Source organism: Limanda limanda, chromosome 4, assembly GCF_963576545.1.
Source record: "Limanda limanda chromosome 4, fLimLim1.1, whole genome shotgun sequence".
NCBI classification, from domain to species: domain Eukaryota; kingdom Metazoa; phylum Chordata; class Actinopteri; order Pleuronectiformes; family Pleuronectidae; genus Limanda; species Limanda limanda.
The window spans coordinates 19,994,254-20,009,050 of NC_083639.1; the positions used below are offsets into that span (position 1 = coordinate 19,994,254).

Below are 14,797 nucleotides of genomic sequence, written 5' to 3' on the forward strand. Positions count from 1 at the left end.
GGCCAAGTCAGAACCATTCTCAGGCCGCTAGTCGGCTCCTTTATGGCTCAAGCAAGAGAGAGCGTGGTCTGTCCAAAAATATCGTCCCTCCCGCTCTTAGAAGATCGCTGCTGATACCATCTGAGTAGCTGTTTGATTGTGGAACTGTGGCGACATTAAAACCTGCTAGCCCTTAGTGGACTGGATTCACTTCAGAGACCCGGCACGCACAGGGCTTCAGCAGAGAGCAAAGCAGTGGGGCTCTATGAGCACCGGGGGGTTGGAGGGCAATATTTGTGACACAGATTCTTTTGGACATCATGGTTAGAATGATGCACTTTAACCACACAACATGGAAGGGTATGAAGCCGTGTCCCTTCGACAGCTCCATAGGAAAATGAAATGATGTTCCCCTACACTATCAAGACTTCCCTTTTGATTACTTCTCGCAAATCTTTGAGTTCAGCACAAAGATTTTTCATTTCAGTTAAAAAATAATTTCTTGTATCCATATATATAGTCCTTAAATTATTATACTATCTTAAGGAAGAAATCAATGTGCACATTGTCAGGGCAGCAGTCAAAACCAAGTCTAAGTCCAAGTATGGATAGAGATGAGTCTGAGTAAAGGAAAAGCAGAATGTAAGGAGATTAATGAGCTGGATAGTACATGATGTGATCCAATAATAATAGAGATAGACTTTAATTATACCATACTCTGCATTTTAAAACTGATTCTGCATTTGATTCATTTTTTTGTTTTATATTTGAGATTTAATCACTCAGCTTCAGTTATTAGTCTACCGTCAACTGGAAGCAGTTTAGGGAAAGCCTGCTACCTTGGTAACTTAAAACTACCATGTGCCTATATAGTGTGTGCTTTGAGGACTGAATGTGAAGTGTGATCCAAACCGCTCTGAATGCAGTAGAAACCAGCTGTTTTTCATACGGGACACACACACACAAACAGAAGACACAAGTGCGTTCACTCGGTCGAAACCGGAGAGTTGATGGTTGAGATGGGAGGGCTGATGCCCCGTCCACACTAAAGTGGATAGTTTGCAAAACAAAGTTTTTCCTCTGTGAAATGAAGTCCCTAACATAGAGCTTTTTGCACCTTGTTAATGTTTCAGAAGTTGAACGCCACACATTTAAATGAGAGAGAGAATTCTCAGAGTGGCAGAAGTAAAAGCGAGGAGGGAAGAGATCAAAGACTGCTCCTACTTCTGTACATATTTTTTCACCTCATTTAAAATTTAAAAATCACTGAATGTCACCATAACGTAGGCAACAGCCAATATCAGGAGCACTGGCGGTATTCCCTGTGGCAGTAACCCGGTGCTGTGGGAAGACATGTTTCTCCCACAGGGTCACATGCAGATGAATCGGGCTGAAGGAACAGCCTGACGCAGGTGTGCAAGGCTGACTGGGAAGCCTGGTAACTGTACCTGAACAAAAGAGAAACGCAGGGTTAGGTTTTCAATGCTGACCCATTTCTGCTCTGTTCAGCACAAGGACATGATAAACCGTAAGTTGTGTTCACAAAGAACTGGAACGAAGCTGGGGTTAGGTACAAACACATTGTAGAAAATATCTATATATATATATATAAATATATATATATTGTAGCTTCAATGTAATGCAGTGCCAGACTGATTGTGTGAACAGGCAAAGTTGAGAGAGAGACAAAGACAGTGAGTGTGCAGCGGTCTGACAGCACACAAAGCAAAAGTTTGTGAAATGCATGAGAGGGGTAACTGTTTCATGTTAATATGTATAATAGCATGTAAACATAATGGACGTTGACTGTAGAAAATGGCTTTCACTTAACGCTGACCTCATCCCTACATGGACTTTTTAACGTTAAAATGACATCTCTAAAATGTCTTTGTTGCTCCTGTCATACTGTGTCAATTCAATGTAAACAGGCCATTCTAAAGGTCACTACTTGACTTGCACTGTTCTTCTTGGATGAGAAAGTTTCTTATCAAAAAGACATGCACAATGACATGAGAGAGGCTCTTTAGATCTAAGAAGAAGAATCAATTTTTAACTTCCATTAAACGCCACACCCATTTCTGAATTGAACCCAAATGCAGATTTTTGGGAATCAAACAAACAGTAGGTGCATTGTATCTCCACAGTGTAAGCAGCCAGCATATTTACTGCTGTTACTCTGTGAGGAAGGGCATGGCACCAACGAGAGCAATAGTGAGGATAATGCCCAATAGAACTGCTGGATTAAGATAAATGTGTGTAATAGTGAAAAAATTCATGTGTATGAGGATATATATATATATATACTGCATTTGTTTATTTAGCGCATGACATTTTCAATTTGGCAAATAACCACAAAAAGCAGTGCTGCTGCCATATCTGTGCAGATGATTTCACAGATAGTTTCACACCAGTCCCACTGAAAATAGCTCTGATGATTTATGAGTAATAAACATATTAATCTTCACGGAATATAAAATTGAGTGATGTGATGTTTCTGTCAATTTATCAGCTGACACAAAGCATTGTGTTTATTTCTGACATGTGTGGATTAATGGGGACATTGTCGCTTGCCGGGGGGTTTTCACAGCTGCGTTTCTTTTATTATATTTATATTTCTTTATTTATTCATTTTGGACCTCACTGCCACATTCATTCATATTTTAGTGAGTAACAACAGATAATACAGAGAAACATTATAAACAAGCAACATTCGCTGCCTTTTCCTACTTCTTAAGGTTTAAATTATTCTTGTAATTCCAGCTGATGGCAGATACACAACATGGTTTGTTAAGTGCATCACAGTAGAAAAGACTCGCTCTAAATTGCAGTCCCAAAAAAAGACCATTCTACACAGCCGTACGCTGGCTGTTGTGGGACAGTCAGTATTATCTTCCTGCTGCAAATGGAGCAGTGTTGCCTGTTGGCAATGAACACACAGGCAATTTATTTTGCCCAAGAATATACGAGGTTATATCAGATACACTGGGCTGTTTGTAGCCAAAATATTGAGAAGTTGTTTGCCAGATAAGGCTCATCGTGTCCTTGAAGGACCTGAGTGATTTCTAGTGGATGATCGGGAAAAAAGGCACTCATGCCAGAAATAATTAGAAGGGAAAAAGATGAGCGAGCTTGTCACTGTATTGTTTTAAACCTTCTTTTTGAAAGGGATGTTAGTAAATGGCTGAATTGCTTCTCTGAGTAAGCTAAGCAGCATTCTGCTCTTTCTACACCGAGCACTTGTAGTCATCATCACAATTTAAAATATAAATGATCTGCTTAAAATTACAAAATGCTTTGCAAACTTGTTTTTGTTATAACTAGTACAGTGCCGTTCTAAATCTGCCTTTTCTCTTGGACTGTGTTTAAGCTCCAGAGCTACATCAGAATTATTCCTTATCATTAATGAGTCCTCCTCAAAGTCTTCTACAATAAACTACTGATATTTTGTTTACATTAATTATCAGCTATTTCAGTGGTCTGTTAAGCAAGTGACACAATTTTCAGACCCTTTTTCACAACTTTTCAAAATAAAAGCTTTGTAGTTCTGCTTGATATAAAGCATTTCAGTAACAAAACGGACGTTGTGCTTTTACTTCAAAGACAATTGGACAAACAGGAAGTGATTATATCAATGTTGTTTCCATGACAAAGATTAGCACCTACAGCATCAGTGAATGTTTGTCAGTCACATATGGTGAAATAAAATATCAATTAATCAAAATGATCTGGTGGCCATTTTGACCCAGTTAGTGACCACTGCTGTAGTTTATCAGAGGACATAGCACACTGTTCTGCCCCCATTGACTGCTACAGAGCGCTAGTCGCCTGTTCCTTCAATTTTCATTAATATTGAAAGTAACGTGCCAAAATCGCACAAAACTTACCACTTAGTTCCCTGGGTCATTATAAATACAAATGCCAGGTGTGACGTGGATAAGATGAACTTTCTAGTGAGATATTCAACCCAAATACAGACAGACATTAGTGGAATAGGTATAGGGATAGGTAGATATCACTCTCCAGACTTTTACAGATTGAAGGTCAGAAGTGAGACATTTAACATTTAACATCAGTTTTACTTGATGAAAGAATACCCTACCCCCAAACTAAAATATGTTTGAATGCTACTTAGGGATTTGAAACATACCTTGTTGCTTTACAATGTGATGTGTGCAGGGAGACATTTCCTTGAATTGCCTATTGAATTATGCATTACCCTGTACATGCCGTTCTGTACAGCTATGCATAGGTCTGCCACCTGTGGTTTAAAGGCAGAATACATGGTTGCAATCCCATCATGGAGGTAGAATCCACCACTGCCAGGCATCGGTAAAGACCCTGTAACGAGGTTGTGCAGGATCATCCGATTGGTGTTTAGTTTAACGAGTGTGTGCAGGTCGAAGTTTTAGTCTGATGGAGGTGATAAAGAAAAGGTCAGAGGATCTTAATGGGAGGTTTCCTCCCTGAGGGGGGACTTAAATATCAACTGCAAATTTCATAGGAATCCTATTATTAGATGTGGAAGGAGCTTGTCAAGCACCAAAGCCTTTGTCAATAGGAAATTCAGATGAGACAGATGAGTGTTATATAAAGGGTCAAGGGGTCAACTTAATCATTAGAAGCTTTCATCCTGAGGCTACAAATATCTGGTTTCCAAGACCAGGAGCTGTTCTGCAGTCCAAGGTTTACACAGGTGTGTGAGGTGTAGGATTAAACTAAGGTTTTAAAGATGCTGGAGGAGATGAGATGTTTAAATGTTGGGTGTGTCTCTAAAGGTTTTTTTTTGATAGACTTTACTGCAAAAGTGCGATGATTATGTTTCTATTAAAATGGAAATAGCAGTAACTAGAATTATATAGAGTGCATTCCCCCGCCAAGGCTCAACAGTCCCCTTATGAAACCACATTTAAAGTCACTTGATCTTGAGTTTTATTTGGATTGGCACCAAATTGCACACACATAAATGTAAGCCCCTTAAATATGCCCTATGTTATTTGTTCAAGGTCCACAAGTTCAACCAAGAAAAACTAAAAAAACACCTATCTCATTTGGTTAAAGAAATCCTAGATCTGCCTCCTAATCTGGATCTGCACCAATACTTGACTAAAGGTTTCTCCCCGAACTATACCCAAATTCACTAAGTTTCTTTGATAATTTGTCCAGTAGTTTTAACATCACCTTTCTAATGAATAAAAAAAAAAGTAGAGTGTTACTATGAGAGCACATCCCTCCACCAATGCCCAACACTCCTGCAATTCAGCCAAAACCAAATTACGCGCACATAAATATCCATTGGCTGAATATGCCAGATTAAGTTTCATTAAGATCTCAGTATGTTTCGAGGCTCCATCCGTCGTTTTTGCATTATCCTGCTAAAAGTATCAAATAAACACAAGTGGACAAAACATCTAAATTCACTAGATCCACATTTATATTTTGATCTGAACCAAATTGCATACATCTCAGTCTCCTGAAACATACCTGTTTTTCATCAAGATCCCGTAGCTATTTTTTATTACTAATTACTGGATCCGTATCGACACCAAAATGCTGTCTCCTTTCATTGGGTAAATCTGCTAACAAATATAACTTACTTTGCGGACGTAGAAATATATCAGCATATTATTGTAATAACGTTTTAACTATTGTGATTAAAAAACTTAACAATTTGATACTTTAATGTAACCTGAGGTTCTGCTCCACTCTGACAAGAGAAGCTCCATTACGACAGTTCTGCATCCCTTGGACAATCCTGGATACTTAGGGGGCTTCCTGGTAATAATATATTAATGTCATCATCCGGCTTAAAGTCATCAGCCTCAACATTAAAATCAGTTACCGGTTTTAATGTTGTGGCTGATCGATGTAAATGGAGTTTCATGTTACATAATTTATGTAAATCCTGCATGATATTGAAACAAATAGAGTGAGTTCACCATACGGTCCTAACTCATGAATACCATGAAGCTGCATGTTCATATGTTACATGTTTTATTCTAGATAGTCCTAGCAAGGACAATAAATGAGCAGCTACATGTGTATCATCATCTCCGATAATCTCACTGTAGCATTAACTGAAACAATTGGATTCATATTCAAAGTTACCTTTACTGTTGGTAATTTTCCAATTCATAAACACTCACTTGCAGATAACATGTTGGCGTTCATTTGGTTGTTAGTTGCCAAGTAACAGTGTTTGCATTATTAAGTGTGTTGTGCAATTATGCATTAAACGTGATACCATAAGATGCTGTGCCTTTCAGCATTCAATAAATAAGGTTATCAAAGTAAAATATTGAATATTAATATTAAAAATCGGAATATTTGATAATAACTTTAATTGATTAAAGTCACCTCGGGGCACCACCGTTCAAAGGAAGGGAAAATATAGCCAGCTCATTGATTAAGTTTCATAAAAGTACTAACTACAAATTTGGAACTCTGATTAACAATTCATTTAATAACTATAAACAAAATTATCATAAAGATAGTTAGCTCAATTGAAGGATATAGAGCTCTTGACAGTGTATAGGTTTGAAAAATTCACTTATGCAACAATAATGAAAAAACATTTGTGAAAGAAAAACATTTATTTTGGAGATAATAAAGTATTAAAAAACAAATTACTAACGGTGTACTTACTATATAAAGATGTGTATGTGAGTATGCGTGTGTGTGTCTGTGTGATTGAGCAGGCTTCCGAAATGGCAGCTGGTCACTCCAAAGATAATGCCCCCCCCCCCTTTGGAATGATTACAACATGTAGCGGGGGTCAGAGAGATGGGTGCTGAGATATGAGATATGTGTCTGTGTGTTGGTGCCAATTATCACAGCAACACAAATCAAACAGTCTTTGCTTAGCCTAGTATAATTATTAAGCCCAGTTTTGTTAACCGTCCATGGAAAGCGAAAAAAAAAGTTGATATGCTGTTCGAAGTCCAGTGAAGTTGTCTTGTTGGTTCGTGGCTCCTGTCTTTTGTGGTTCTGCTGTGAGATGCAGCTCTTGTTGGTTCTAAGGCAGGCACTCCCGTCGCTGCATTGAAGGTTGGTAGAGCTTGGATTGGGAGGAGGTTTCCTTGATGAGATGAGTTGCAAGCTGCACTTCTCCTCCTTGAAACGCTATACGAAGGAAAGTGACCACATCCACAAAGAGGGAGCAATGACTTCAGTGGTAAACATTATACCTGGATTTGTATTGGTTGCGAAATTTTGACTGGGTCATTTCATAAACATCAAAAAGTGAGAGCAGAAATCTGAGAGGAGAAGCGAGCGCACAGAAGCAGCCTGAGAACGAGAGGAAGAAATCAAACTGAAGTACAGATGCGTTTGTATAAAAACGGTGCTTCTGAGTGCAGACTAACAGTTTGGAGCAGGACCAGAGCCAATCTGCACACGGGCAGGAGCTGTTTGAGAGACAGGGCGAGTTTTGAGGGAGAAGCTTTACCAAATATGAACGTGAAATGACTCGGGAAATGAATGAAAGAAAATCCAGACACATACTTTCAGACCATGACTCTGTGCGTCACAACCTGGGTGAAGACTTATAGAGCTGATTATCCACTCTACAGTCAGATGGCAGGTTTCTCCTATAGTCTACAATAGGTTGAGACGTTCTCTGTTCCTCATGATCCCACTTATTAATATCTGATCCCCTAATTTCACTGCTGAAACATGCACCACCTGTCACTAATTTAATATTGCTATATAGTTATAATTTTGATAATCTAGACTGCACGAATATCTGGCAGGTCAAAAGCATATTTCTAATATTCAAACATATTGTCACATTAAATTCATATTTCATTTTATTCCTTTGTAAAAGTTTGTCTGCAGTGTGCACAGTTGAACCAAAAAGAATATTTATTTACATTTCATTTAGCTGACGCTTTCATCCAAATCGACTCAAAATAGGTGCATTTAACCATGAGGGTACAAACCCAGAACACCAGAATCAAGTATTAAAAAAGCCAAACTACAAAGTGCTACATGCAAGTGACATATTTTTTTACTTTGATTTGCTTAAATATAAACACCAGAGTTGACTGTGGCTTATTGGACATCGTCCCCTTTTCTTTCATTAGAGTCTCAGATGATATTTTTTTGATTCTTTCTTTTTGTCTTGTTCCTTTGCATAACTTGTTAATCCTCTAACTCGCACACAGTATTAATACATGCAGTGCATAAATACGTCCCCTGACGACACCTCACATACAACACCACATTCTACCTCACACTTGACAAACTCGATGAACTTCTAGCCTCCCACACTGTGATTTTATATTGTTATATGACATCTCTATGCCTGTATGTTGGGACACATGCGCCATTGTTTGAGTCTGCATTATATCTGTAGCTTTGTTGTATTGTGACAATGATGATGTTTTTTCCCCCTGAAACTCCTTCGACTACTGTACCATCAGTAATGCTGTTCAGATTGAAGGAAATTCTAATATGTCCTCTTCTGGTTCTTCTTGTTCTGTATGTCTTCTTTTTCATGTGAATGCCGTTGCACTGGAGACAGTTGTGGCTAGAGTGATTCTATTTTTGAGGGTTTTTCCATACGTCCCTCTCTCGTGATGACAATGTCTCAATAAGGCCTCAAGGGAGTTTCATCATTTTGGGCCTTAATACAAAAATTCATAGTTCTGACCAAATAGCAACCTAGAATGTCATACAGTAGAGTCCATACCATTGCCAAGGCCCAAAAGTCCCCTCAAATTTAATGAAGCTGCACCAAATTCATTTGACAAATTCATAGAAATCAGTCCCCTAAGTATGGCAGATTTTCCAATCAGGATCCTTTTATTCTGTGGGAAACAGTGAAAATCTAAAAAAAAAATGAATCTGAAGTCTCTTGCCAATCCATCCAGTATTTTGTGCATAATTTTGCTCACAAACAAAACCAACAAACAGGTGTCAACATAACCTGCTTGGCAGAGGTAACAAATGTCTCCTGGAATAATCCAAATATTCAGCAAATACACATTTCAAGCCATATCTCAGTTACCAAAGGGAAGGTTGTGACAATATTCCCTTAAACCTGACTGATAGGCTGAGGTGAACAGTAAAACATAGTTTAGATTCAGATTTCACATTTGTTACAGAAAATCCAATGGGATACAACTGTAAACACAAAACATTGGGCTCCTTCACATGAAAAGGGAATTCATGTAACATTGACTTTCTCTGTTTTTTTTTTATCTTAACAGAATAAGAAAATAACTGAACAGTGAAAAGCTGTTGCTTGTTCCTCGTCTCATAAGCTTCCCTCGTACCATGCAGGACGAGCACACCGTGTTATTGGCTGCTTTAATGGAGTAACTGAGACCTGTGATGTGTCATTTACAACCAACAGCTCTAACCACATGAAACCAACTGATTACACCTCTGCCTGGACACATAATCCCACCATGGCTGGGCAAATAAATAAATATATAAATTCACAAATGAAAGCAGCTTGACAGAAGTAAATGAAAGCATTTGTCCAGACAGTTGTTCAACACAAATCATGCTCTATATCCAATTACCGCCTAAATAGGTGGTGAAGACACGTCTCGCTTTAAATCAGTCGGCAACCTCGGTGCTTGTGGCGTCATGACAGGCCGTTTAAATTGATATGTTGTGTCTGCTTGTGGTTTTGCTCTTGGAAACAGCCTCACCCAATCTCTGCCGGTGAATAATTGGCTGTTTCACAGACGTGCTCTTTGTCTTTGTGCTCAGCTGTGTCCTCTTTGCTTGTCATCCTACAGAGAGCAGTGTCCTGCAGAGTCCCGTCTTCTCCAAGCAGCCCGGCAGCATCGTGTATCCTGTGGAAACGCTGGAGAGGAGCAGGGAGGTGGTGTTCAGCTGCGAAGCCCAGGGAAGCCCACCTCCCATGTACCGGTGAGTGTGCGACTGCAGCGCTGTATCTGTCCCCCCCCTCTCCACCCCTCTCTACATTTCTCCTCTCCACTGATTCTGCTTGCTCTAATACAGCTGACGATGTCAACATCCTTCAGACTCAAACAACCCTATCACTTGCAAACGCCTCCTCTTTTCTTCAACAGTGTCGCTTTTTGCCAGCTCTGAATGCCAATGGAGAAAACTCTGCACTAGCCATAAATCATGTGGTGAACTTTTTAATGACTCAGCCAATAAGTGAAGCTTCATACCTCACATGTATCTGCACCTAACAACCGATAGCATGTGAGTTACATGTTAAAAGTTGTCTTCAGTCTTTCAAATGGAAGCTTTTCATACATACTGCTGAAATCAACACAAATCCCTTGATAAATATATATTGTAAGTAAATTTTCACCACTTTCTAACTTTCTGCAAATTTTGGTAAGAAGTTGAGCATGTTAAAGCCCTCAAAAAGCCAATTCATTTGCCTGAATAATAATAATAATAATAATAATAATAATAATAAATATAACATTTTTAGGGCTGCAAAGCAGCACTGGGTGGGCCCGAGCACATCCATTTTGAAGCGTTGCATGCTTTTTGTCTGAAAAAACAAAAATAACCAGTTCTGAGAGAGAGAGAGACGTAACCTTTGCAAGACATAAAGTTTCCTTTGATCTAGGAAGACTGAAATCAAAGGATTCATGGTCCATGTATGTCCGCGTTACAGAACATCATGTTTTAATGGCGTGTAATCAAACTTTGACGCCACGCCACGGTCACACTGTGTGATTAAAAAAAAATCCATCAGTCAGTTTTTATCTCCATCTTGTCGTGATGACACTCATCTCAATTTGAAGTTGATCCGATGAAAACCCTGGTACAAGTGTATCAAAGAAAAAATGTGGAATATGGCCAAAATGGCCACTAAATGCAATATAGCAGGCTTCCTGTTGTGTTTTTCCAATTGCACCCAGTGACTTTTTTGTTTGTCTGGTCATGATACATGTATATCGATTTTTGTGAAGATAGGTCAATGGGAACACCTTCCGGGGGTCTCGGGCTGTCTCGGGGGGCACCGTTGAGCCATTTTGCGACGCCCATTGAAAATTCCTTCAGAATACGTAAATTTTCACCACTTTCTAACTTTCTGCAAATTTTGGTAAGAAGTTGAGCATGTTAAAGCCCTCAAAAAGCCAATTCATTTGCCTGAATAATAATAATAATAATAATAATAATAATAATAATAATAATAATAATAATAATAAATGCAAAATAGCAGGCTTCCTGTTGTGTTTTTCCAATTGCACCAAGGGACTTTTTTGTTTGTCTGGTCATGATACACCTGTATATCGATTTTTGTGAAGATAGGTCAATGGGAACACCTTCCGGGGGTCTTGGGCTGTCTCGAGGGGCACCGTTGAGCCATTTTGCGACGCCCATTGAAAATTCCTTCAGAATACGTACATTTTCACCACTTTCTAACTTTCTGCAAATTTTGGTAAGAAGTTGAGCATGTTAAAGCCCTCAAAAAGCCAATTCATTTGCCGGAATAATAATAATAATAATAATAATAAATAAAATTTTTAGGGCTGCAAAGCAGCACTGGGTGGGCCCGAGCACATCCATTTTGAAGCGTTGCATGCTTTTTGTCTGAAAAAACAAAAATAACCAGTTCTGAGAGAGAAAGAGACGTAACCTTTGCAAGACATAAAGTTTCCTTTGATCTAGGAAGACTGAAATCAAAGGATTCATGGTCCATGTAAGTCCGCGTTACAGAACATCGTGTTTTAATGGCGCGTAATCAAACTTTGACACCACGCCACGGTCATACCGTGTGATTAAAAAAAAATCTGTCAGTCAGTTTTTATCTCCATCTTGTTGTGATGACACTCATCTCAATTTGAAGTTGATCCGATGAAAACCCTGGTACAAGTGTATCAAAGAAAAAATGTGGAATATGGCCAAAATGGCCACTAAATGCAAAATAGCAGGCTTCCTGTTGTGTTTTTCCAATTGCACCAAGAGACTTTTTTGTTTGTCTGGTCATGATACACCTGTATATCGATTTTTGTGAAGATAGGTCAATGGGAACACCTTCCGGGGGTCTCGGGCTGTCTCGGGGGGCACCGTTGAGCCATTTTGCGACGCCCATTGAAAATTCCTTCAGAATACGTAAATTTTCACCACTTTCTAACTTTCTGCAAATTTTGGTAAGAAGTTGAGCTTGTTAAAGCCCTCAAAAAGCCAATTCATTTGCCTGAATAATAATAATAATAATAAAGATAGGTCAATGGGAACACCTTCCGGGGGTCTCGGGGGGTCTCGGGGGGTCTCGGGGGGTACCGTTGAGCCATTTTGCGACGCCCATTGAAAATTCCTTCAGAATACGTAAATTTTCACCACTTTCTAACTTTCTGCAAATTTTGGTAAGAAGTTGAGCATGTTAAAGCCCTCAAAAAGCCAATTCATTTGCCTGAATAATAATAATAATAATAATAATAATAACTAAAATTTTTAGGGCTGCAAAGCAGCACTGGGTGGGCCCGAGCACATCCATTTTGAAGCGTTGCATGCTTTTTGTCTGAAAAAACAAAAATAACCAGTTCTGAGAGAGAAAGAGACGTGACCTTTGCAAGACAAAAAGTTTCCTTTGATCTAGGAAGACTGAAATCAAAGGATTCATGGTCCATGTATGTCCGCGTTACAGAACATCGTGTTTTAATGGCGTGTAATCAAATTTTGACGCCACGCCACGGTCACACCGTGTGATTAAAAAAAAATCCGTCAGTCAGTTTTTATCTCCATCTTGTTGTAATGACACTCATCTCAATTTGAAGTTGATTCGATGAAAACCCTGGTACAAGTGTATCAAAGAAAAAATGTGGAATATGGCCAAAATGGCCACTAAATACAAAATATCAGGCTTCCTGATTTGTTTTTACAATTGCACCCAGAGACTTTTTTGTTTGTTTGGTCATGATACACCTGTATATCGATTTTTGTGAAGATAGGTCAATGGGAACACCTTCCGGGGGTCTCGGGGGTCTCGGGGGGCACCGTTGAGCCATTTTGCGACGCCCATTGAAAATTCCTTCAGAATACGTAAATTTTCACCACTTTCTAACTTTCTGCAAATTTTGGTAAGAAGTTGAGCATGTTAAAGCCCTCAAAAAGCCAATTCATTTGCCTGAATAATAATAATAATAATCCTTACAATTTCAATAGGGTCTCACCAGACACCTTTGATGTCTGTGCTCGGGCCCTAATAATAAATAAATAATAATAATAATAATAATAATAATCCTTACAATTTCAATAGGGTCTCACCAGACACCTTTGATGTCTGTGCTCGGGCCCTAATAATAATAATAATAATAATAAAAAATCCGTCAGTCAGTTTTTATCTCCATCTTGTTGTGATGACACTCATCTCAATTTGAAGTTGATCCGATGAAAACCCTGGTACAAGTGTATCAAAGAAAAAATGTGGAATATGGCCAAAATGGCCACTAAATACAAAATATCAGGCTTTCTGTTTTGTTTTTACAATTGCACCCAGAGACTTTTTTGTTTGTTTGGTCATGATACACCTGTATATCGATTTTTGTGAAGATAGGTCAATGGGAACACCTTCCGGGGGTCTCGGGGGGTCTCAGGGGGCACCGTTGAGCCATTTTGCGAAGCCCATTAAAAATTCCTTCAGAATACGTAAATTTTCACCACTTTCTAACTTTCTGCAAATTTTTGTAAGAAGTTGAGCATGTTAAAGCCCTCAAAAAGCCAATTCATTTGCCTGAATAATAATAATAATAATAATAATAATAATTAATAAATACAAATTTCTAGGGCTGCAAAGCAGCACTGGCTGGGCCCGAGCACATGCATTTTGAAGTGTTGCATGCTTCTTGCCTGAAAAAACAAAAATAAAATAAAGTTTCCTTTGATCTAGGAAGACTGAAATCAAAGGATTCATGGTCCATGGAACATCGTGTTTTAATGGCGTGTAATCAAACTTTGACGCCACGCCACAGTCACACCGTGTGATTAAAAAAAAATCTGTCAGTCAGTTTTTATCTCCATCTTGTTGTGATGAAACTCATCTCAATTTAAAGTTGATCCGATGAAAACCCTGGTACAAGTGCATCAAACAAAAAATGTGGAATATGGCCAAAATGGCCACTAAATGCAAAATAGCAGGCTTCCTGTTGTGTTTTTCCAATTACACCTAAAGACTTTTTTGTTTGTCTGGTCATGATACACCTGTATATTGATTTTTGTGAAGACCGGTCAATGTGAACACGTTTCAGGGGTCTCGGGGGGCACCGTTGAGCCATTTTGCGTCGCCCATTGAAAATTCCTTCAGAATACGTAAATTTTCACCACTTTCTAACTTTCTGCAAATTTTTGTAAGAAGTTGAGCATGGTAAAGCCCTCAAAAAGCCAATTAATTTGCCTGAATAATAATAATAATCCTTACAATTTCAATAGGGTCTCACCAGACACCTTTGATGTCTGTGCTCGGGCCCTAATAATAATAATAATAATAATCCTTACAATTTCAATAGGGTCTCACCAGACACCTTTGATGTCTGTGCTCGGGCCCTAATTATTCCATTGTACATTGTAACTATCTATGTTAAGGAAAGTGAAAGAATATCTTGGATCCATTCAAGTATCTGGATCTGCTTCACAGTGTAATGGGCTCTTCATTTAGCCGCTCCCCTCCTCCAAATGTTGGAAATCAGTGCATTTTTAAGTAATAGCAAATTAAATATTACCTCTTTGGTGGAGGTATGCTCCCATTAAATAGTTTATCTTTGCCATGAAGAACCAGTGTTCAGTAAAACTACTGAACAGACATCAGTGAGCCACACAGTTGCACCAGAGTAATTGAACATGGCCACTGTAGTTTATTTAGAAGCTGTCACAAATA

The 14,797-nt window shown here is 38.8% G+C and overlaps 1 protein-coding gene across 1 annotated transcript in view; it reads left to right on the forward strand.

Moving 5' to 3' along the window:
- cntn4 (contactin 4) overlaps window positions 1-14,797 on the forward strand; it is a 146,651-nt gene that overhangs the window by 24,677 nt on the left and 107,177 nt on the right. The window contains exon 2 of the mRNA XM_061070085.1: window positions 9,729-9,861. Within this exon, the coding sequence (XP_060926068.1) occupies window positions 9,729-9,861 (133 nt within the window). The remainder of the gene's footprint in view (window positions 1-9,728; window positions 9,862-14,797) is intronic.